Source organism: Chaetodon auriga, chromosome 16 (genome assembly GCF_051107435.1).
Source record: "Chaetodon auriga isolate fChaAug3 chromosome 16, fChaAug3.hap1, whole genome shotgun sequence".
Lineage (NCBI taxonomy): Eukaryota > Metazoa > Chordata > Actinopteri > Chaetodontiformes > Chaetodontidae > Chaetodon > Chaetodon auriga.
In genome coordinates this window covers 17402524-17427561 of record NC_135089.1, presented here as the reverse complement: position 1 = coordinate 17427561, position 25038 = coordinate 17402524, and the positions used below count along the sequence as shown (strand labels likewise).

At 45.4% G+C, this 25038-nt stretch overlaps 2 protein-coding genes across 2 annotated transcripts in view; both read left to right on the top strand.

The window, feature by feature from the left end:
• Nucleotides 1–15448, top strand: part of mei1 (meiotic double-stranded break formation protein 1) — a 49415-nt gene extending 33967 nt beyond the window's left edge. Inside the window, exons 24-33 of the mRNA XM_076752267.1 lie at nt 629–745; nt 1546–1656; nt 3029–3228; nt 3529–3613; nt 4846–5030; nt 8073–8154; nt 8612–8718; nt 9337–9468; nt 14375–14502; nt 15235–15448. Coding sequence (XP_076608382.1) covers nt 629–745; nt 1546–1656; nt 3029–3228; nt 3529–3613; nt 4846–5030; nt 8073–8154; nt 8612–8718; nt 9337–9468; nt 14375–14502; nt 15235–15289 — 1202 coding nt within the window. The 3' untranslated portion in view covers nt 15290–15448. The remainder of the gene's footprint in view (nt 1–628; nt 746–1545; nt 1657–3028; nt 3229–3528; nt 3614–4845; nt 5031–8072; nt 8155–8611; nt 8719–9336; nt 9469–14374; nt 14503–15234) is intronic.
• Nucleotides 15449–15981: 533 nt separating this feature from the next.
• Nucleotides 15982–24984, top strand: ccdc134 (coiled-coil domain containing 134). The gene is made up of 7 exons (XM_076751754.1): nt 15982–16668; nt 20073–20205; nt 20360–20481; nt 21472–21556; nt 21875–22056; nt 23357–23428; nt 23705–24984. The coding sequence occupies exons 2-7, from the start codon at nt 20103–20105 to the stop codon at nt 23828–23830; spliced, it is 690 nt and encodes a 229-aa protein (XP_076607869.1). The 5' UTR covers nt 15982–16668; nt 20073–20102; the 3' UTR covers nt 23831–24984.
• The last annotated feature ends 54 nt before the right edge of the window (nt 24985–25038 follow it).

Here is a 25038-nt window from a genome sequence, read left to right as displayed (position 1 = left end):
TCCAAAGTTCTCCTGCTCTTCCTCCTGCTCCATGCTCCCTCTCTGCTTTCTGTCACCCTTAGCTGTTTCTCCATTAAGACCCTGAATATTATTTTTTAAAGTGTGCATGACATTTTTTAAGATTTCTGACTGAGATGTGCTTCCTCTTCTTCTTCTTGCCTCGCCTTGATGATAACTACGTGCTGATGCCACCCCTTGTTAGTGAGCCGGAGCTTCATGAAGTCAACAAGCCGCTGCAAGACAATCTCACTTGTTTAAGAAATTCCTTATCACAGTTTGAAGCGTGTCACTTTGAACATTGACCCCTTTTTTGCCTTTGCTGAAGCTGCTGTGGGAGCATCAGGCTTCAGACTAAGTAATGAGGCTGTCTCTTACCAGCGCTACTCCCTCATCTCTCTCTCATACACACACACACACACACACACACACACACACACACACACACACACATGCACTCACTCTTCACTCCCTTGACTGTTTTATTAAGTTTAGCTTCTCTCTCCCTGGCAGCACTTTCACTCTGTTCATATTTATTTATATGTCTGTATGTATATCTGTCTGTCTCCCTCGCCTCCTCCTCACATTTCTGTTTACAGTCCTGCCTTGTTGTCGGCCTGTCTTTGTTTAGCGGTGAACTCGCTCCCTCTGGTGCTGAAGCTGCTTTGCGTGACGCAGGCCAGTGACCCACCTTCCTCGTCCTCCTACAGCAAGATGGACGGAGTGCACTTCAAGCTGCTCTACCATGGTAAGGTCAAAAGGTGCTGCTGTCACGTCATACTGAGCCCCCCCACCCACCCACCCACCCACAGCCCTCATCTGTTAGCATAAAACCACACAAAGCTGTCTACTGTTTACATTGCCCTACATATTCACACAATCACCCTGCATTGGAGTCAGCCACATTACTGGCAGACACACAGGCGCTTAGATGCTACATACAGACACATGATCATCTGGTATTGACACTAAGTCGTGTCTGCTCAGCACTCAGTGTGTTGTGCTGCTGAGTCTATCTCACCTCCACATGCACCTGTATTCTTTCCTCCCTAAGTGGAGGCCTCTCTCATCTTTAATATCATCATTAGCAGAGGAGTGCTCACTGTTCATGTGCAGATGAGACACTTACTAGACATGTCAGGCAAATTCTAACTCTTAAGTGTATTATGATAGGAGTGAAATTCACTTTCCTTTTTGCCTTGATGTCACCACCCCCCTCCTTCTATGACTGTCATCCGTCTGAACCACTTAGTTTTTAGTTATTTGAGGACCCTCATTCTGTGTTAATAGTTTTATTTTGCAGTCCCTCATCTTTGACATTTTCATTGGCACATCAGATTAATTCAGTCTTTCCCGACCGGCAGACGTGCCACGCAGTAAATGGTGAGGCTCACTGTGTTACATTTTATCCGCCTGTCACGTCGCCTCTCAGTGTCTTTCTAGAATGAAATGTTTATCAAATGCATTTGAGAGCACCGCAGATGAAATAGATAAGTGAGCTATCAGACTTTGTGTGTGTGTGTGTGTGTGTGTGTGTGTGTGTGTCAGTAAGTAATATAGCTGGGAGGTTGAAGCCTACCAATACAGGGAGCCTGCTACCTGCCCTCAGCTACCTGTACTGCTGCCTGAGTCTGTCCCCAGCACACTGCACCGACAGAGGTTAGACACGCTCTCTTCCTGTCTCTCTTAATCTCCACGTGTGTGTTTTACGCTCTCCCTGTATCTTTCCCTGACCTTGACAAGCACGTAGCACCCAGACACAGAGGAAATAATAAGCATACAAGCTGACACCCTTTGTACATCTTTACATACCGATACACAGGCTGTGGCTCAGTCCTGCACGTTGCTTACACATCTGAAAGCTTGTCGCACATTTGCACAGCAGCAAAAGCACTCACGGTTGTGTGGTTGCGTTGCCTAAACCTAAATGTCTGTACCGCATAGACAAAACCACACATGCACACACCCACGCAGTAACTTGGTCAGGAGACCGAGTTCAGAGATCTCACACAGATAAAGACACACACGTCTTCAGAAGGGTGGACACTGCTTCTTTTTCCAGATGATATAAAAATAAAACGAAAGAAGAAAAACGTCCTCAATCCTACAAAGCCAATGCAAAATTAGAATCAACGAGCAAAAATATAGAAGAAATAATAAATAAATAGAATAAATGATGTGGTAATTTACTGTCAGCTGCAGTCAACAGGAGCGACATCGTTTATTTGATGTGCCATGTTGACAGGCATCGATTTTATTACAAGCTAAATAATTAGGCTGAAAAAGAAAGAGAAAGCTCAGCAGAGGTCAGCAGTGAGCGGCTTTGTAGTTGATAAGGAGAAGCTAGTGGCCAGAGAGCAGCGATACCTTTGGGAAGCAAGGCTAATTATGCCCATAGCACTTTTGACTGCTTCTGCAGCAGCTTCCCTTCATTTGCCATCGGCTTCTTTATCACCGGTGTTGGATGTACCGGTGCGAGTTACCTCCGCCTCAGGCTAGATGGTGTTTCAACTGGTGGTGAGGAGGACAGGAGAAGTAACACATTCCTTTATCTTCAGGCAAAACTATGATATTATATCTCTAAATGAAATGTAATCATAGTTTTTCTAGTACCTACAATTGACCTGGTTGGCTGCCTGTGTCCTGTATATAACCCCAGTTTTATGCAAATGATCCCTTTGCTGATGCAACAGCCTAATTTTCACATCATATGTTGAGCCAAATCAAAAGATATGTGCATCATGCGTGTGTGTGTGTGTGTGTGTGTGTGTGTGAATGAGTGTGTTAAATGTGTGTTAAGTTAAACAAATTCATCAGTTTGTGTTGTTCCAAATTCCTCACAGGTGCCACAGACAATGTATGTGTGTGTTTGTGTGTTTTTGTAATGTGTAATTGTGGCCTGCTGCCTGTGACATGTCACCCTACAGTCAGCCAGACCAACTGCTATTAACACACACACACACACACACACACACACACACACGCACAGATCTCATCAAAGTGTGATGACATAGTGTCTTCTCCTCCCCAGCTGTCTCCATGCTGCTCTCCAACACTGGACTGATGGACCAGCTGCAGACAGTCCTCTTCTCCTCCTCCTCCTCCTCCTCCTCCTCCTCCTCCTCCTCCTCCTCCTCCTCCTCCTCCTCCTCTCCTCCTTCAGCCCTGCTGTGCTGCAGCCATCTCCTCCTGTCCTCCCTCATTACCTTGCAGCGTGTTCACTCTGCACAGGTACACACTACAGCTCAGCTTATCAGAACTCCAGGATAGAAGTGAACACAGCGAAGGGCAAGACACAGAACATACAGTGAAATGGAGCTTAGATTCAGACGTGAGCGCAGAATACAAAACACCAGATCGTTTTCATTCGATATATATCACAGTAAGGTTGTGGAATAAAACAATGCACTTTCTTCTCTGCTTCCTGCACCCACTGCGTAGATAATACATTCTTGCAATGAGATGTGTAATCTTAATCTTCTTCTTCTTCTCTCTCTTGTTCTTTCTTGCTCTCTTTCTCCCTTATTTAAGGTCCATAAGAGCATCAGTTGGAGTTTGGACACAGCTGTGCAGCAACTCCTTGTTCAGAAAAGAAACACAGACGACCTCTTACTGGGTAACAAGCCCACTTTTATTTTGTTGATTATTTTGAAAGTCTTCTGTCCTCGCAGACAGCAGATAACCATTCATCAGCAGTGCAAGTGCGAAGCTCGAAGCCCATTTTTGTCAATTCTCTTAATCTCCTCTCAGCTTCATCCTGTCTGTAATTTTGTGCTACTGCATTTTACACTCTCTTGTGCAATTACGGACACATTAGAGTGGTGCATAAACCCGGAATATATCAAAATATGTATTTGGAAAGTGTCAGGCACTCACTGCAGCAGTCGTCCATATGCTAGGTAAACCTCCATATGGACTGAGGGTCACTGGCCGTTTGCTTTACATGCACTCCTGCACAGGTGAAGTTGCTCCTTGCCAGTGTTTTTCCCTCAGCAGAGGTAACCAAACCACGGTCAAGCGTTTCACACACTTTCATTACATTAAGTGGCCGGCATCCCGCTGCACTGCTCAGAGACTGATCATCCCTGCCACTGCTGTATCTCTGTCTGTCAGCTGGATAAGTGGCCTGTCAGGGTTGCGGTGATCTATCGGCTCCCTCCCTCTGCTCGCCTATCTCTCTCTCTTTGTCTCTCCCTCTTCAGTCAGTCACTCACTCCTCCTGTCTTTTTCTTCTTTAAGTTTTCCCTGTTTTTCCATCCACCCATCACTCCTCTCTGCTAGGTTTCTCCTCTCTCTCCTCTGCCACTAATTGAGTCCTCCCTCCCTCAGAGAGCTCTAATCTCCGTGTACATGGCATAAGTGCAAATCAAATGTCTGGCTCCTCTCAGTTTGGATCCCACTGTGTTTTCAAAATCATTTTGGCCGTGTCTCTCTCTTTATCTCCATCACTGCTTTGGTCCCTCAGTCCTTCTGGCTTTCCTTCAGCCCTGTCTCTCACTGCCTCGCGTACTTTCCACACTTGGCACCGACATCTTTAACTTCTTGCCCTCCCTTTCTGTCACATATCAATTCAGAAATTGCCCTCAATTCTTTTCAAGTGTTGCTCTGCCTCACCTCTGTGCTTCTATTCCCTCTGCTACCTGCTTTTAAAATCTTTTTCTATTTCAAACTTTCACTTCCCACTCTGTGTGCTCACTCACTCTTTTCTGTTCTACAATGCACCTATTTCTCCTGTGGCCTTGCCCTGCACAGTCGCTTGCTCGCTCCTCTACCTCCTGCTCTGCTGTGTGTTAGGCATTCCATCTCCTCCTAATTCCCGTTGGCTTCTCTCTCACTTTCTCTTTCCAGTCAGCCACCTGAGGTTGCTGCAGGCTCTACTCAGTGTTGATCTGGCATCAGCCGTGATGTGTGTGAGCAGTGGTCCCGGCTTGGTCGGGCCCAGACCCCTGGGGTTTGAGGACGGCGCTCTGTACCCGCTCGGCTCCAGAGGGGCCCAGTGCCTCTCAGCTGCTCTCACTGGACTTCTTTTGCAGGTTGTAGTACTTGGGGGGATTGATATATATGTCTTTGTGTCGGTGTGTGTCTGAAAGTCCCACAAGCACAAGTAGATTTAGGGCAAAATGAGTGATTGGAGACACAGGAGAGATGTTCTGTTGATGCATTTTATGATTCTCTCTCATTTCTATACTTTTAAGATATCGGATGTTCACATTAAACAGTCAAAGTTCCAAAACATGATGTGAAAGTATGTAAAAATGTTCCCTGAAACACAAAAGCTGTTTCAGCCTCCTCCCAAACACTTCACTTCTGTTCAATAATGCGTTTACCCTTTAACAGGGATCAAAGTTTAATTGATCGGCACATTTGAAATAATGTTGCAGTATAACAGTCTAAATTCTTAAAAAAACATTGATTAAACACAGTTTTTCTTCTGAAATATCGAGAGATTATTCAGGAAATCATTCAAATTTTAGACCAGTCATATCAAGGAAATGCTTCCTCTATTGAGTTTAATAAAACATAGATTAAAATAAACATTCAAACCTGAAAATTTGAATTTTATGTACCATTTAAGCTAGCAGTTCGACTCAAATTGTAAATATTGCTACAAATGGCTCAGTTGTTGTTGCTGTTGAAAGCGCAATGTGGATTTTACTTGAAGAGATAAGTTTGACTCTCCTCCAGGGACTGCCAATGCAACATTTTACTTCTTGTTTGTGGAAGGCAGAACACCTACAGTAAACTCTGTGTTGTGATGAAAGCTGGAGTGCTATCAAATGTTACTGTTTTTCAGCAAGTGATGGTTGGAAAACTAGCTGTTCTACCGTTCGTGGAAAACTCTGCCTCTTACAGCATTTGCTTACATTTAATAAACTCAGCAAATGCAGGAGGAACAACAGTATGCACAGAAATGTTGAATCAAATGATTAAAAACTAAAAGATTAGTGCCCTTCTATCAACAGATACACACTGTAAGCGTGTGCTCGCACAGCGCTGGGTGAAAACGCCAAACCTGCCCTCTCTTCCTTTACTTTCACTCCATCCTTTATTATGCAGCAGAGATAATATCAAAGCCATTTTTAACATCTTAACAGCATGACATTGAAGCTGCCTTTCACAAACAAGTCTGCGCCGAAGATGAGATATCAGTTGATTTAGCAGTCGGCATAATGGAATGGCGCACATATCCCAGATGTCTCCCAAATGTTATTACATGTAGCTGGTGTATTGACAGGGGGAGACGGCATCAGCATTCATTTAACGATAAATAGGTGAAGCATTGCTTCTCCTGGGTGGCAGCCAGCACAGAGCAAGAACCAGCATCCAGCGCGCATAATAAGGCAGCAGCCTTCACCAAAGACACTATAAAGAATCTTATCTATAAGCATCTGCTGCTCTCTGAACTCCTGCTACATGTGTTGATATTCACACAGGTCTTTGATTTTACAGCCGTTTCAACCCGATAATTCTTCATGAACAAAGCAGTGCGTTGGAGACCAGTGCAGTTAATGGCCAAGTCTGAACAGCCACACAAGGAAGAGGGCATTTTTTCCGTAGGACTGAAGCTGTGTTATTGTGAATCAATGGATCACAGGGACTTATGAGTAGCTCCAGTATGAGCAGTGGCAGTGCATTTTGACTGTGTCCATAAAGTGGCAGTAAGATACATCTTTAATACAGCTCACCTCAATACTCATTGTCCACTGAATTGTTGTCAGCAGCACATAAGAAAATTGTGATACAGTGCACCTGTATGAACACATTGTTTATTCATGAATGCCAAAAGGTTTGGACTGAAGCATGAAAATGTCGAAGCAGTGAGAGTGCGAGCAGTGTTGATGAGCAAGCAATTCTTGAATCGACAGATAAAACAAACTGATGTCCCTGTTCATCAGCACGCTGTTGCCCTTGCCAGCGATGGGAGGGGAAATGATTTTTGAATTAGAGGGAAGGTGTCAGAGCTGCTGAGGCTGATGGAGACTGTATAGAGGCCAGTGATGTATGTGAATGGGTTAATCAAATAACCCAGAATAAGCTCCAGCTCTGATGCATGCAAAATGTCACTCTTCCACTACACTGGCCATGGCTACACCATATGGTTATTATAATGATATAATGAATTAGAAACGTTCCAGATACCCGCTTTAAACTTAATTAGTAATGCTTCAGTCATGAGAGGTAAAGAAAAAAAAAAAAACAACATTTGCAGATGTGATGTTTATATTATTTTGAAGATCATCTGGATGAAATCTGAGAACTGAGATAATTGGATTTGGTTTTGTATCCGGTCTATGCTGCAGCGCGCCGGCCTCTGGTTCCACACCAGTGCCATTTCTTCTCTGTGTGAAAGTCTGCAGTGCTGAAGTGAGCTCCAGCTCTATGGTTCAGTGCTCTGTGCTCTGCTGTTCAGCAGCTGATATGAGTAGCAGCTCCATACTCCCCTCCTCTCTCCTCTGCTTCGCTCTCTTTTCCTCTTGATGCTCCGGCTCAGTGGCACTGGGAAACTCCAGAGTCCCTCTCCTCTTGTTGCTTCCTCACACACTTCTTGACTCTCACCGTTGTTTGCTCTCTTTTCAACCTCCCCTTTCATCTCAGTTGTTCTCTTCTCATCTGTCCTCTCTCTTACTCCTGCCCACAACACCTCCCTCGCTCTCTCATCCCCTCCCACTCATCCTCGTGGCTCCTTTCTTCTCCTCCTGCCTCCTCTCCGCCTCAGGATTAGGGTGTAACTCTCCGCTGTTGTCTATATACCCGCCTGGCCTACTTCAGTATTTTTGGACACTACATAGCGCTCACTACGAGCCCCGCCTCAGTGGGAGAGACATGCATTATTAAAATCTCACTCAGTCATTCTCCACGGTGTTCCCTTGTTCTTCCCTTTGTTTCTGGCTGCCTTTCTGTCCATTTATGAGCACGTGTCTGTGGTTGTGCGTCTATCACAGAGGCAGATGTCACGCCGCCGTGGCTCCCACGTGTGATATGACATTTCAGAGATGGAAGATGTGTTTGTGTTTTTATCGCTTTTCTTGACTCCTCTCTCATGCTTCACCCCAGCGTATCTCTTTCCCCCTCAGAAGCACGAGCTGTTGCTGAGAGCCTCAGTCAACTGTCTCAGCTCCCTGCTGGGCTTCCTTCAGAGGAAGAGTCCCCCAACAGGTACCAGACAGAGAGACATGTTTGGGACTGACTGAGTGTCGGTTACCTGTGTGTGTGTGTGTGTAGATGGAGAGAGCGGAGAGATGAAAAATTGCGCGTGTGCAGGTAATGTATGTGTTTGAGAGAGACGAAAATAATATCTGTAAGCCCGACTGCACCCTGTGCAAGTGCATGTGGGAGAGGGAGGAAAGAGTATTTGAGCGTGTTGGTGTCTGTGTGTGTGTGTCTCATTCATTATTCTTTCTCATATTATCTCCAGCACTGTTGCATGCATGTTTTTTTTGTAACATGTTGCCTCATGTCTTGATGTTTTGGCTTTCGGCTAGTTTTAATTTTTAGGAATTACACCAGGAAAAACTGAGCAAAACAGAATTGATGTGAGTTAAGTACTTGTCTTTTTTCTGCCTCCTTGGTTTGTTTTCTGTGTGTGTGTGTGTGCGTGTGCCATGCCTGTTAGCAAAGTATGTGGTGTGTCAGCCATGGAGTCGATTCCTCCTCTCCTGCCTGCTCAGCTCAGGGGAGAGCTGCCTTCTGCACCCGGCCATCCTCAGAGTGATCACAGTTGTGAGAGATTTCACACACACACACGACTCAAATCAAGTATAATTTTTTGGAACGGTTCTGAGCAGTGATAAATATTTGATAATAAATGTATCAAAAGTTAATGAAGGTAATGAAAACATAAAAGTGGTAGAAGTATTTGTATCACATGGGGAATGAAAGTGACTGCGGTACTGTGTCATGCAGGCTGACACACACACGGAAATTAAAGGAACGTCATTACCATATTTTGTGTTGTGGACTGAGGCTCCTGACACTTCCTTTTCCTTTATTATTCAGTGACATCAGGGGAACTGCTACAGGTCAGCACCCACTGAGCAACCACAAGCAACATTTCAGACACCATGTAGGGGATTTTGTCTAAAACCGCCGGATTTGAGAGGGTCTCTGCACCTTTCCCACATTTTCAAATTGTTGCAATTGTTGCAGCAGATTAAATTGACTTTTACATCAACCACAATGTCAAAATCACTTCAGAAGGATAACATGTTTACTGTGTCTCTTCTTGTTTCTGTTCTCACTCTTCTCTCTCCAGTTCTCCTGCCTTTGTTAATGACTGCACCTGTGCATGATTCTGCATTTGTATGCACCAATCTGTGTGTGTGTCTGTGTCCTCTGCAGCTCCTGCAGCATGGCAGCACAGCGGTGCTGTGGGAGCCTGACCTGCTCCAGGTGATGGAGGCGGTGGAGAGGAGGGGGCTGAAGGAGTTCAGCGAGGAAGCAGCGCAGGCCCTCAGGCTGCTCCTCACACAGGTACACCCGCTCGTGGTGTGCACACACATTAGCGCTCAGACAGGCACAAACACATAAAATGAGTTTGAGAATGTTTTGTGGATAATGACAGCCCCTGAACATGCATATCTGCATGCACATTATTTAAATGAATTAGAAAAGAAGTCAAGTTCAAACAAAGTTCAGTATCTGTAAGTTCGTGCAGTGTTTATATTCCTTGAAGAACAGCATGGGCTGCAGAAATTCAAAGACAGAGGGGCAAATGTGGACGAGAAGTGTTTGCTTATGAAAATGAAATGCCAGCATTTCACACAGCAGCACTGCAGGAACAAAATTCTCATTTACAACGGTAGCCTCAGCATGGGACTCATACATTATATAAATGGTTGACTGAGGGCTCTAGTTTAATGTTGCAGTTGCAGGTCACCAATTAGGTTTGAAAGGTGGTGCGGCTCAGGTGAAGCTCCTGGACCCCCAGCCTGTTGTGCGCCTGTTGCGTGGAATTTGCGGTCTTGAGCTGATGTCTCTGCAAACACATGCTGACTCTCGTGCCTATTTGGCACCTGCTTGGGACAGATCTCACACGAGCGCTCTGCCCACCCCACACCCTGCTGCCACCGTTGTAATTGTATCATTAAGGGTCTGGCACCCAAACAAAGGAAAGAGATACTGCTATCTCGCAGGGCCTGTCATTGGCATTAACTCACGAACCTCAGCTGTTCGTTGTAAATACCCTTCGGTGTCCAGAATCATCGGTCATGTTGGCACTAATGATATGAATCTGGTCCCAGAAACTAGAGACTGAATTTAAAATCCTCATTTACACCCCTATTGACACAGACACACATTTCAGCTGTGTCTGGACCAATTACTGCACCCGGTTTTGGGTCCATAGACCTCAATTGCAACTATCAATTACATGTCAGACAGAAGGGCTACTGCTGTGCTCCTGGGACACCGCATACAGGTGGAGAAATACTTGCAGGAGAAAACAGTAGCTTTTATGTCAGACCTCTCCCTCTGCTCTACGATTTCAGCAAATTTCTGAATATAGCAGGGCAAATTTAAAAGATTTACAAGAAGTCGACTCTGCAATAGAAATGATGCAATTGAAGCTTTTGGTATGCTTGACTGTGGGATCTGTGATCATTGATTTATAGTTTGCGTTAGAAATGCAAAATTGAATAAATCACAACTCCAAGTAGCTCCTCACGTGGGAGTTTAATGCGAGGAATGCAGCCCGACTAACAACCGAGACACACAACCGGATCAACCGGCTGGATAGAATTTCGGCACGCAAGGACTAAACACTGCAGTTTGAGCTGCTAAGTCGAGATACTGTTTGATTCTGGAAGCCAGTCAAGTCCTACAAGAGTCAAGTCACCTTTTATCTCCAAGTACTGAAGCTCATGACTGCAAAGCTTTCAGTCAGAGCGACGTCTGTGCAGCTCTCAGTAGAAATTTGTTGCTGCTGGCCATTTTTCAAAAGATCTCCTGCAAATACAGATAATGTGCATCCAGTCTCTTAGCTCTAATGCATGTGACCCCCACAAGCCATAGATGTTAAAAGTCAGTTTCAGCCTCGACTGTTTGGTGAACCATTAATTAAAACCGCTCTGTGGTTCCTGCACATATCAAAAAGGGAAACTGAAATTAGCGTCCTTGTTCCTAAGTCTGCCTTATCCAACACTGAGCACAAGCATACCAAAAGGCAAGTCAAGTTGCATTTTGAGATCAGAAAAATGCCGTCATGTGGTGGTGAAACTTGGGCTAGTGCTTCCACAGCCGTGTAAATAGAGCCCTCGAGGTCTGCACATTCTCAGTGGTGTATTCAGAAATGAGTGTTGTGCAGTTAAGTTCATTTGAGCAGCGCACAAATAATATGGACAAAATACCTGAGGCAGTGCAGTTTATTGGGGAGCTTCACAGCCACATAGTCATATTTAGTTTCCACTTTCAACCGTGCTGTATTGTTATGTTGTAAATACAGAAATATTGAATTTAGGAATGTTACACCCTGCCAAAAGTGCACGCAGAAGAGACGTTGGTGAGAAATGTGTAAATGAATTATTTTTCTTCCACCAATCACGACGATTGAGCGGAATAACACACTGCGATTTCTGCTCTGCTCAGCTGATCACAGCGTTTTGGTGGCACAAGCTTGTTACACGGTTAGCATCACTCATCGAATCACACAGACTATCCCCACAGGAAATGTGGAGTTTTATGAACTGGCTTCAAACGCATGCGCTCTCTGTGAACGTTTTGTTTTGACACGGGTCGAACATGACGAACTGTGTCCTTGACGATACCCTTGTCAGCTTTCCAACAAACGCGTAAAGCCCATCTCGGTTTGCTTCAAGACGTTGTGAAAGACAGAAGGAACAGCAGCCACATCAGATTGCTTATCTTGAATTTGGCAATGCATATGAAACTAGAGACACATTCAGTATTCTGAAAGTAGAATCAGGACAGTGACAGAATGATGGCTCACACAGCAGCTCCCAGTGCAGTGTGTGCCAGTGAATGCATGTACACGTGTCTTGCCTGTGTGCGTGCATGTGTGCGTGCGTGCATACGGTGTATGAATCTGAGTGTTTCTGGAGACATCGAAGCAGTTTAAGGAAGGCAGGGTTCAATGTGACAGACACACTCCTCTTAAGAGTCTCGAGACAGTACGAGTTTTGTCTCCTGTCATCTCGTCTGCTCCAATCTGTCACACTCATTGAACTTCACGAATTTCCTTGGTTCTGTTGATCTGCCTGTGGACTCAAGTGAAATCTGACTTTGTGAGGAAATTCTCTGTGCACATTTGTCAGTGATCTGCTATCATGTCACTGTCTTGCTTCCTCCCCATGAGTCCTGACATAACCATAAACTGAGTGCGTGTGGACGTCTGTAACTCATGTTGTGGGGACATAAATCTGTTTACACATCTCTCACCTTATTTATGGGGACAGAAAGCAAGTCCCCATAATGTATATCATTAGATTTTAGGCTGAAGACTTGGTTTAAGGTTCAGTTTGAGCAAGTAGTGGTTATGGTTAGAGTTAGAGTAAGTCAGGAAATGACTGTCATGTCCTCTGAGGTGATGGAAACACGACTGTGTGTATGTGCATGTGTGTGTGAAGGCACATGCGTGTGTTGCCTTTGAACCCCTGGCCCATGGTTATTTCCAGCCTTCCAGTCACACTTGCTTGTGTATTTCTTCCTGTCTCTAACTGCGTGTTTATGTCTTTCTGATCCAGCGGCAGCTCACACTGCACACTTAGCTAGCTTGTCAGATCAGAGCTCGCCTTAGAAGGAGAGTCCCTTTTCATAATTTCCACTGCTTGCAGACTTCTCACAACCCCGCCCACATTCTGTTACCCATCACTCTCTCTGTCTCTTTCATTCCTGTGTTTGCGCTTCACTTGCTGGCCTTTTCTGTTTCTCCTCCGCTCCTTGACTCCTCTCTCCCTCTCTTTTGTTCCTGCAAATGGTTGTCACCCCACACACTCCACTTCATTCACCTCTGTTTCCCCTTTTGCTCTTTTCAATTACTGAACAGTGTCGGAACAAGTTTTTTTTTTTTCTGCCCTTTCCTTCAGCCGCCTGTTCCTCAAAACCCCATCCTGTAGAGTCTCTTGATGGGAACTGTCGCCAAATAAAAACAACTTTAATTCATTGTGCATGAAGATGGAGCAATTCCTCTCTCTGGAAATGTCTTCAAGTTCCAGATTTTCTTATTTCTACCGACCACATACATTCAGTTGTACAAATCAGATTTTGAACACATCTGTTGGTGCAGCCTTGTTGCTCTTATCAGAGCATGTTGAGCTGAATACTCTGACTGATCTTCACAACTCTGAAGCATTGAGGTAGAAATTATCAATTCTGTCTGAACCCGCTGTATTCACCATCTGTTCTAATCCCTAGTGTACCTGCGCAGTCAGGTGATCCACACCAGTCCAGACAAAGAGGTACAAGAAGTCTCAATTTAGCGCCTCCTCCAATGATTATGGTGTTCATGAAGAAGATGACGATAATTTGGTGACAATTTAAAGGATCTTGGTGCTTTGATAACAGTCGTCATGCTGCTGCGGCTCACAGTGGCATTCTGTTGATATGGTTGTAATTCTGTGTAATTCAGGACCTTAATGTATTTTCAGACCTTTCTGATTATTCAGTTTAGCAGCGTATGCGAAGCTTGACAGCAGCTTGAACGCCACTCAGAGCTCAGCGCTGCAGACAGGATGTGGAGATCAGAGCGACTGGCGTGATTAAGTAACTGTGGATTCACTCACGTACTCTGAGGTGACCTTTAGTCAGGGAGCTGATCAGTGGCAGCTCTGTGTTGGTATTTGGCAGTTCCTCATGAACAAGCTCGAACAGTAGTGCTTGTTTTCAAAGGCCACATCTCTGCTGGCGTAAAAGTTTCTTGTGACTGTGGATCGTTTTCCACCAGATTTTCATTCTCTTGTTGCTGAGTGCGGCGAGTGCTCCTTGTTCCTTATTGCCTTAAGTGTAAATCTATGGTGTAGCTCTATTTGCTGCCTCACACATTTTGTCTGCTGCACGGCAGAAAACGGCTGAAATTAATTGTTTTTTGGGGGCGGTAGAAGAGGTTCCTGTCTTGCTGACTTATTTAGCACTCTGCAAATCCCACGTGTGTCAGCGGGCCCACGTATTTCGTTTTTTAAGTGGTTTGAAATATATCAAAAACAAGCTTCTTTACCCTGACTCAGACATTTGACTTTTCCTCCCCTGCTTTAGGTTTTATCTTCTCATCTCTCTCCTCGCCGCCTGTTAACCTTCAACTCCTGTATTGGCATTATGTCTATGATCATCATTTCCTCATTATGCTGCCTCTCTTTCCTGCTCTGTCACTCCTCTTCCCTTTTTAATTCAACAAAATCAAATCCTGGCTCCTGTTTTGTTCACTCAGATCCAGAGCAGCGTCCTGCAGCCACCACCCACGGAGGAGCACAGGCAGAGAGTGAGGAGTATGATGGAGTCCCTCGGCCTGCAGGCGCCAGCCCAGAGCTGCAGCCCGAGTGTGCCCGGCAGCGTCCTGTATCCCTGACCTGAAGTGAAACACACTCTCAAGTGTAGAAAACACACACACAGACTGACATGCTGTGCGTATTGTGCACTCTCACTTTCACGTGAACGACAGCTCGCACCCTGCAGAGACCTCAAACATGCTTCTGCAAGTGTTGTAAAAGCTACACACGCTCTCAGCACACCATCAGTGATACCCATATTGCACTTCAAATGTCAGCAGAGTATCTCCATTGATTTTTTTTCGGGCAATTTATTGAACGTCTGTTCTGCTTTTCACTTAATCTCCTTGAAAGCATGTTGTACAACACAGGGGCGTTCCGGTATTTCAGTCAGAGTCAGTGCTTAAGAGCTCTGTACATTTGTCGTGCTGATTGACGCACTCTCTCTCACACACACACACACACACACACACACACATTGTTCCATTCACCCACCCACACACATATCCTCAGTCTATGTCTGTTCAGTTTGATCTTAGCTTTATTGGCCACTGTTATATAAAAACAGTGTTGTCATATCACATTGATAGTAAATAAATAGACCCATCAACACATGTCAACTGTAACTGAAGCAGCAGCTTGACACAAAAAGTGTTTTATGCAGAGGAAACACAATAACTAAAGTGTAGTTTCTGTTATGATTGCTCACTTTCACGTATAAACTCACTCTCTCACACACACACACACACACACACACCTGCTTTCTCAACTCTCTTCATTGCACCTTAACTGTTGCCTTCAGGCGCGTTGGAGATGTGTCCATCTGTCTGTCTGACTTTGCAGTGAAAGCAAACTGATGTTACGGCTGATGTTATTGCGCCATCAGTTTGGCTCTTTGTTTCATTGTTCGTTCTTTGTTACATTTCCTTAATTCCTACGTAGCTGGTGTGTTTTCCGCCACACTCTTAAAGCACCACTCGCAGAGTCTCTATTGCAGTAACTCCTAAGGGACAGACATAGAACCTCACTTGCGTTGATAAGTTGAATTTTACAACTGTGGAGTGACTCAGTAAAGGTGAAACATGCCATTATTGGGATAGTCTGGTCTTTTTCGTGGATTCTGTGAGAGGGCTCATTTCAAGCAAATTAAAACTGCTGTTCAAGTAAAATACTGCTTGTTTTTCAGGAAATCTTGTGGGTCCCAAGGGTTGTGAGCAAAGGTGTCAAGGACACGTTTGCCTTAATAGGAGTACAAATAACACGCAGCACATGAAAATGAAAGCAGTTGACCTGGTCAGGCAGCAATTATCTTCATGCCACAGCTCAGCATCAGCACCTTCACAAAGCTGTCAGTTTGTGTGAGTGTGGCACCCCACAGGCCGCCGGTGTGTTTGACAGCGACTGCGAGCTGGTCGTGGCCTCGACGCCGAGGGGAGCAGCTGTTGGTGATGTGCTTTAGAGGTGTCAGCGATAAGTGTGCAGGAAATCTTTGATTGACTTTTTCTCTGGAGGATCTTTAACTGTAACGTCTGCTGGCAATGTCTGGATTAGGTTTCAGGCATTCCAGATAAATGCGATGTTCATTTCTGGTGTTGACACAGACGGGACAGGTGGTCTTCTCTTGTTTATTTAATTCAAGACAAAGACAGAATAAATAGGCACACCTTAATCTTCATCTACAAACCTGTAAGCTTCAAAAATGGTCATCAAACAGCCACAGCACACACTGAATTAGATTTTTTTGAGTAGAAGATTATATAATCAGAATGTGTGTGCGCGCGCGCGCGAGCAGTTAAAGTTTTACAGTTTGTTCGCTTGTTTGTGTTTATGTGGCTGGCAAAACGTTAGCGCCGAAGCATCTGAGCAGACGCATGAGATAAACGGGACGCACCCCACGCTCTGGTGGTGTCTCCCTTTAAACCCTCCGTGCGGAAACAACATCCTCCTCCGTGTTAAACGCCCGCTGGCTGTCATTCGTCCAAGGCGAGCCAGCCGGTGCGATCGTGGCGCTGGCGGAGTGGAGCAGCGAGAGCCGCATGTAAATGAACACCTCCACCTTCGTGTTGCTGTCACCTGAGGATCCGACGGGGCACGCGGACCGTCCCGTCCTCCCCTCATCGACGAGCTGACCTTAAACGTGTCGTGTGGAGATAAAGAGGTTAAACTGCACTACTTTGGAGCAAACGCTGTCCGCTAATCGCTGCCGTGTGGCGCCGCCGTTTCTCGCTGCAACACGGTGAGTGATCTGCGAGTTTAGTGGCCGCGATGTTGAGCGCTCCATCGGCTGGATCTCCGGTGCTTGCCGCCGGCTGGTGAATCCGGCGGGGCTCACAGCTGCGATGACAGGCGGAATCGATTTGTCGAGGAGCGACTTTGAGTACTTGGTTAATTCCCAAAAGCGCACCCCTTGAGGAAATCGTATATAAATATATGTGATGTATCAATGCGGAGTTGTTGCACATCACCAGTAGATGATGTATGGTCTTACATCACAGCTTATAATAAACGCGCAATTATCAGAAAATTAAGCAGATTCACTCGTTATTGACTGTCGCGCGGCTGAGGGGAACGCGGGTCAGGTAGGGGACATGCAATCAATTAAAGGATCTGTAATTGATGGTCGTCATGACAGTCTTTATCCAGACTCTGCCATCATCATCACCATTACGCATGTCCGTGGCTGTGCCTCTGCATGACTGATGACCGAGGCAGAGCCTCACAGATGCAAGCAGAGAGGAGAGATGGGGTGTCAGTCCTTGAACCTCAAACCTCCCACAGCAGGCTGGCAGCCTGAGGGGAATCTGGATCCACTCCTGCTGCACATCCAGCTGTCTGATAGCATCCTGCTTGTTCATCCAGGAGTCGCTTTCGCCTCAAGGGTCAGTTTTGCCTCTTGAAATGAATGTCAGAGTCGGTCTGTTGGCAGCGTGGACTACCTCTTCACTGTTGATTGAAGATTATTTTCAGGATTTTTTCCTTCCCCTGCAGGATAAGAGAAATTGCAGACGGGCTTTGCGTTGCACCGTAGAATATCAGATGCAGGTTTTCACATCTCAGGGGAATTGAAATGTGGAGTGGAGCTATCTTCACGGGTCTGTAGTATGATTAGATGTGGTAACCATCTGACAAAGCTGGAACCTGGATCTCCCACACAGGAAATCAAACTTCAGCCTCTCAGCCATGGCAGATTGTTGTTGGCAGAGAGGAAAATCTCCTCCGGCCAACAGATTTACGTGGGTTTACACGGCTTCAGCGAGAACTGCTCTGCCTTCTGACCTCCCCACAGCGAACACACCTCAGTGCCACATTGACAAAACCAGATCTGAAGCAGGCCCTCCCACCTCGGATGCTGAACATCAGTGGGACGGGAAAACCATCCTGTCCGGGATTCAGCAGGGGAGGGTGTGAAAGGGCACCTCGCAGAGCAGCTGTCTTGTATTAATGGTCCTACAATATGTGCTCTGGTCTGATGTGTGCACAGTACACGCTGATGTACACATCATGGTGGAAGGGAGGGATGACCTCCTCGCCGCCGCTGAAATCAGCCAGGTGGACTAATTTGGTCAGTCCATAGCCAAGTGTAATCTGATCTCAAAATGTGTGCTTTATTGGTAGATTTTCCTCCAGTTTTCTAAAATGATCATCCTGTGTAATTAGGGCTGCCTGCTCACAGTTAATGGATGCATTTAGACTCTCATTCCTGTGCTGCCCATGCCACATTAGAGATGATTGATCCACTCTTAATGTCCTTCTTAAAGTCTCAGCACTTTGTCTTATTGCGCAGAAACGTTAACAGCCGCTGGATATATGTGTTGACTGCATTAAATTGTGCCGGTGGCGATAACCTTTTTGCTCATAAATATCTGTCAGAGCTACATGGCTGGCTGCTTGGAAGCACACAGGAACATCAAATAACCCAATGAGCCGCTGCCACAGGGGAGACAAGGCCCCCTCTCCGTGGCTGTTATCTAGAAATATTGAGGCTTTCGACCAGCACTTAAGGATATTTAGTGCAACATTTCCCAGAAAGCTGGGAAGCTACCCAAAAGACGCACACATTGGCCTTAATCGACAATTGTCTTCACTCAGCTGTCTTCAGGAACACTTGTTTCTGCTGACTCCGGAAGAAAAAAGTTGCCTTCCAGTTTTATTTTTAAATAAGAGACTCCGGACTCCAGAGACCACCACTTAAAGCCAAAGCAGCAGCAGGGAAAGGGAGTTTGTCAGCTTTCTTTGTCAGGCGTTCGTGTTGTATCGGCAGATCTGGCATAATATCTTGAGATCAGAGTCTTTGGACAGTCTTGCTGATGCCAGGATGTGTTGTAACAGCAGAGCTGTTGTAAAGCAGGAGGAAGATTGCTGTTGGTCCGTGCTCTCAGCGCTCTGAAGAGGGATGGTGTATGTCTGCGAGCATATGCTTTCCCTCTCTGATATGAGTGAGATCTTTAAGGAGGCTCATTCAGCCTAAATTAACATTCACACCCTGAGACGTTCGCTCACTTCCTAGCCCTTCAGACTCAAGAAATCGGCAGCCGGGCTTGTAAAGATTAATTCTGTCAGTGCAAAATCAAGTCCCCGGCGCTCATTATCCTCCTGCACAGTCTCATACTCCTCCTCTATCCTGCGCTTGCTCTCCTGTCTGCGCGTCTTTCAGTTTTCCCGCTGTGTCTCAGCAAAGTTCGATGAAATATTCACCAGGAAAGCTGTTGTTTCCCGCAGGGTCTCGCCTTCACAGTCAACCCCCACCCTCCTCAAAAAGCCTCAGCGCCCCTCTGCTCATCTCTTGCCTCCCTGTCCTCCTCCTGCTTCTCGCCACTCTCCCTGCACCCCCATCCGAGCCCCGCACCCCTCAGCATCCCTCTGGTAGTATCAATGATGGAGCCCTTGCTAAATTATGCATGATTTATGTCTTGTAGCTTTTCATCAACATTGTCTTCTCCCTCCCTGCAGTTACTTCTGCTAATGTTTTCTTAAAAATTTGGCTTTCATCAAATTTTCATTCGATGAGGCCCTATTTTTAGCTGTTGTATTAATCTTCTTACTTTCACCCCCCCTTCCTTTCCAAATGTGTAGAAAGCCTCTGAGGGAATGGAAGTTGCAACTGGATGAAAATGTTGAAGAAGCCCGCAGCTTTGGGTAGAGAGACCAGAGGGAGAGGGGGAGCAGGGGCAAGGGGAGCTTCTGGTTCAGCGATTGTGAAAGTTCCTCTGGGGATTATAAGTGCCAGACATCAGATGTGTCTGTTTAAAAGGAACACAAGCAGCCCCTCTTCAGATGCCGGCTACCGTCGAGTGTTGCGCGTTGACCACTTATTCCCAGCATGTCTCTTTATTTCACATGCTCCGAAAAAATATCACCGCAGAGAGCGAGCCTTCCAAGCAGCTTTGGAAGAGGAAGAAAGGTGGCTTCATGAATAAGAAAACTATTTCAGTGAAAGCTCACTGTTTTCAGATGAAAGCCAAATGCCTGTATCAAAAGAAGCTGTGTTCAGCATGACAGTCATAGTCAGAGAATGTTTTCAGGAGATGTGCAGTCTTCCTTCTGTAGCCTTAAATGAATTGAAATCACACAACTCTGTGCCAATAGTTTGATGTCTAACAGTGTGACGTTCCCCTCCCGGCTTGTCGTCTGTGTGTTCAGGAGAAGCCTCTCTGCCGACCCCTGCTGACCATGCGGAGCGTGTGTGCGGTGGTCCTGGCGCTCGCCACCGCTGCCCTCAGCTCGGCAGACTCGGACGCGCACAGACCGAGACATGACTCCAACCTGGAGATCTGTATCCTTCTGCTGTGTGCGCGCAGAGCCGCTGCCAAATGCGCAGGCTGGGTCGTGAACCCGTGCGTGCTCATGAATAAGTGTCTGTGCCTTTTGAATGTGGCGTTGTTGTGCCCATGTGGAGAGTGTGTCTCCTCCTGACCTCCTCTTATCAGACAAGCGGCTGTTTGAGACCAAGAGGAAAGATCAACTGAACGCACTCAAGAATCTGGTGGAGCTGAACGACATCAATCAGCAGTACAAGATCATAGACATCATGCTCAAAGGACTCTTCAAGGTACGGTGTGTGTGTGTGTGTGTGTGTGTTTGTGTGTGTGTGCGTGTGTGTGCGTGTGTGTGTGTGTGTGTGTGTGTGTGTGTTTGTGTGTGTGTGTGTGTGTGTGTGTGTGTGTGTGTGTGTATGCACTCGCATAGTCTCATCGTGCTGTCACATAGTCTGTGGGCAGCAGCAATATCAAGCACAGACAGGGCCACTATAATTAAAAACAAAAAAAACACAGGAGCAACAGTTACTTCTAAGAGCTCAACCCACTTGTTCTCTCTGCAGATTGAAGGATGAGAAGGTTCACAGCCCAGCGGAGAATCAAAAAGTTTGAAATCGAACGTTTACATTCATCCGCGTGTTTCCACGCATTCACTCCGATGTTAATTCAGACGGCTGCTTGGAGTGCCATTCACTCTGAGCTCAGACCCTCGCTTTACAGTTTCCCAGAGGATGGTTATCTATGCATCTGCGTGCCTCTCAAGGACAACTAGCATAGTCAACCTTCAGCAGCTAAAATACACTGTCAGCATTTCTGTGTGTGTGAGTGAGAGAGACAGAGTGTTTCAGAGTGCTTATATCTCTACCAAATGCAATCCCCACAGATGCTGCACTGACTCTAATCTCAGTCGCCGTCTTTCTGTGCTCAGTTTGTCTGTATTTTAGCCACAATTTGACAAAGCATGAAAAAGACACGTACAGTGTGTGTGTGTGTGTGTGTGTGTGTGTGTGTGTGTGTGTGTGTATCTAAACCACTCATATCTGTAAAACCTGATTCTTCTGCCCGCCCGTTCTTTGTCCTAATGCAGTCCACTCACAGCAAAGTCATGTTTAGCAGATCCGCTGCATCCCCAGATCTCAGCGGTGTGTCAAATATCACCATAGGAATATATTTTCTTTTAAAGTCTTACCTTTACTTTCCACCTGCGTTACCACAGCAACTTTAATCCACAGTCCACCGTGTAAAGTCAATAAAGCTGGTTGTTATTTTTTCTCATCCTTGAGGTGCTGGAGGACTCCAGGCAAATCCTGGTCGCAGCCAACATGCAGCCTGATGACCCTTTCCCAATGGATGATAAGATCAAAGAAGGTCTGAATCACTTCTGCACCTCTTTCTCTTCTTATATAAGCCTTTTTATTTAGCAGCATCTTTCGTGTGTCTTCCGTCCCGATTCCTCTCCACCACCTCTTGCTCGTTTGTCTCGCCACCCGCTTCTAAAAACTCCACCTGTGAGTCTTTCTTTCTCTCGTCCTTGTGCTCTTTCGGTGCCAGCAGGTGCTAATGATATCAGCTTTCTCTTTAATGTCTGTGTGTTTTGTCGGCACAAATATATCATTAAAACCGTCGTCCTCTGTCGTCTAATGAACCAAAGTGTTTCTCTCGTTTCCTCTCCATAAATCTCTGCAGCTTATTCCCACGTGGTGGAGAACACGGCATTTTTTGGTGACGTGGCTTTGCGTTTCCCCCGTATCGTCCACCACTACTACGACCGGAACTCTGACTGGGGAGGTCTGCTCCGCTGGGGGCTGAATTTCTGTAACCAGACAGGGGTTTTCACAGGAGGAGCCCACCAACACGTCCTCACGCTTGTAAGAGACAACCACCTGTCCTGTAACTCGCATCATTTAAAGGTCCAATGTGTTAGGATTTAGGGGGATTTGTGGGCAGCATATGGCAGAAATGAAATATAATATTCATAGTTATGTTTTCATCAGTGTATAATTAACTGAAAATAAGAATTAACTGTGTTTTCATCAGCTTAGAATGAGCTCTTTATATCTATAGAGGGAGCAGCTTGTTGCAGCGCCACATTTCTACGGTAGCCCAGAATGGACAAATCAAATCCTGGCACCAGACAGGGCCATTTGTGCTTGTGGCCACTGTAGAGGAGGGTGAGGCAAGGGCTGTTCAGTTGGTTGTAATCTGCAACCTCATTACTAGGTGGCACTAAATGAAGGAGAAGCCTTGAAAATGTGAGAAATAGTCACTCTTTCAGCTTGTGCCTGCGTGAAAGGTTTCCTTGTGTTTTAGCACTGATAATTGATTCCGTAGGTATAGTAGTTACGCATGATGCTGCATCAATTCTCCGCTGAAAGAAATCACTTGAACTGAACAATGGCCAGATTTAACAGTTATAACCCTGTCTTCAAGTCTTTATGCAGAATTCAAAAGAAGTGCACGATGAAATAAATCCTTCTCTCTGCCGGAAATTAAAGTGAGAACATGGAAAAGAGCAGTAAAACAGTTCAGCGCATTCTGGCTTCCAGTGGCGTAAATGTGTCAGCTGAATAGACGCGACTGAATCATCACAGTTCAGGTCATACGGTCGATGTGGAGATTTAAGCGCGGCCTGCTGTCACGTCACGGTGCGGTACATCCTCGGTGTCAGCTGACAGCCCTCTGTCATCACTGCAAAATGTGTCACTTGGCATCAGATTTGTCAATGTTGCATTGTGACCTTTGTAACTTAAAAGAGCAAAGCAGATCAAAAGGTATTCCCTGTTTAATGTGTGGTTTAATGAACTAAACTCTTGCAGGATTAATCTGTGACCTTAGCAATGTGCCAAGAGGATTATATAGTGGATTAATTCTGAGACTTGAAGCAGCAGCAGCAGTTAGCACCCTGAAAGTGTGCATCCAGCCCTCACTTGGACCTCAGTGACCCCACTCTTCCTCTATCTTATAGCGTCTAAAGCTGCAATGAGAAAATCAGATATAATACTCAGAAAATAATGTCGATTCTGTCTACGGCTGCTTGCCAAAAACTGCCTCTCCTCTGTAGAGTAAGTGGTCTCATTTTCGTTCCATATCTCCTGTGAAGAAATGATAATGTGCACCCTCTCCCTCTTTTCTTGTCTTTATCGTCTGTCTGTTGCACTCGTCTCTCAGATGTCCCAGGAGCTGGGAATAACAGAGAAAGCCCCAGACTTTACAAACCCGTACCGCACAGAGAGAGACGATGTGAGTAAGATGCAAGCATGTTGGTCCACAATAGCCTCTCTTAATGACTTCTCCATCACCTATTAACATTCTGGTGCCCCCCAAGTTGCCACTTAGCTACTTGTACTCACCTGATAACCGCCCTCTAACACCCTGGGGACCCTCGAATTACACCTCCACAGCCTGTAACACAAACAGATCTTTTCTTTATCGCACTGTTTTCAGAAAGAAATCCCTAAAATAGCTCTATCTCTCGCATAGCAATCCATCTCTCTCGCCCCGTCTTATCTGCCTCAGGTGCTCCACACCGCCGAGGCTTTCCAGAAGATCCTGAGGGAGGAGGAGAAGAGGAGGAGGAAAGAAGAGAAGAGGAAAGAAATCAGGAAAGGCCCTCGCATCTCCCGCTCCCGCACCGAGCTATAGCGCCGCACCTCAGCGCTTGTGGAGAGCAGAGACCAAGAGGACGGAGCGTACGCACAGTCCACAAGGGGTGGCTTGACTTGTCGACTCCGATGAGAGTGAAGTACAAAAAGCCAGGTGCTCTGTTGAAAACAAGAGGAAACCTCAAAGTGACACAAATAAAAGTTGAGTGGAAGTGGAGGTTGGATCGCTGTGCATCTGCAGTGATTTATAATTGGAAAATCTAGCGTTGTACGAGAGATAAAAGACGTCTCCGGAATAGGAGCTGATAAGGGAAACTCATTTTTGATATCTTGAGGATTAAATAACTGTACTTTGGAATATAATTAATTTTAGTAAAATGAATTTGCTTCAGACCTTTGCTAAACCCCACTGTATTGTGTCCGGTCTAGATTTAATGTGTCCAAAACCCATGTGCTTCAAATACGTGTGGTTGCCAAATATAAATTTGACCTCGCCTCATTAAATTCAGCCTGTTTCTGAGTAGGTTAAGCTTGAATTGATGATGGGATTATTTTATTTTTGTTATGTTTTTTTTCCCCCTTGAACTGGGATGTGTTCTAGAGCTTTCCAGAGGGATGTTTGTGAATAGGGAGATTTCTGTTCTTATTGCTGCTCAAACTTTACATGTCATTTGTTTTGTTTGGCCTAAGGACAGTTTATGGTATATATTCATTTTGTATGTCTTTTTGAATAATTCCTATTTTATTACCATCAGAGGGGGGTTCATCTGGGAATTTTCCTTTTACTTATTTAGCAACCTCTTGGAAACGGTCACGTTTTTTACACCAGTCTCTGTTGTTGTTTCCCTTGAATGACCTTTAGTTAATAAGAATTTTATCTGCCAACCAGAAATACAGTAAATGACCCTTCATCCTGCAGTCCTGCACCTGTTTCTGTGTCATTATTTTGTTTTTTTGTTTTTTTGATTTTGTCTTAGTGGTTTTCTTTTTATCTTTGCTGGAAATATTTTTTTTCTTTGACATATTTTAATGGTTTAGATTCATGGAATTGAGATTGATGTAATTTTGAAATAGTGTCACGACTGTTATAAAACTATATGTATATTCAGAGAAAGAATATCATTGCTGCAGAATGAACAAGCCATTTTGTTATCAAATTTAATGAAATAAAGTGACTCATATCTACAAAAAAAAGTATTTCATATTCCCAACTGTGTGTGTGTGTGTGCGCGCGCGCGCGCGCGAGCC

Excerpts from the sequence above, each read along its gene's own strand:
- ccdc134 (XM_076751754.1), top strand. The coding sequence starts at position 20,103 with ATGCGGAGCGTGTGTGCGGTGGTCCTGGCGCTCGCCACCGCTGCCCTC. Across the intron at positions 20,482-21,471 it reads TGCTCAAAGGACTCTTCAAG|GTGCTGGAGGACTCCAGGCA; the intron begins GTACGGTGTGTG and ends CTCATCCTTGAG. Across the intron at positions 21,557-21,874 it reads GGATGATAAGATCAAAGAAG|CTTATTCCCACGTGGTGGAG; the intron begins GTCTGAATCACT and ends AAATCTCTGCAG.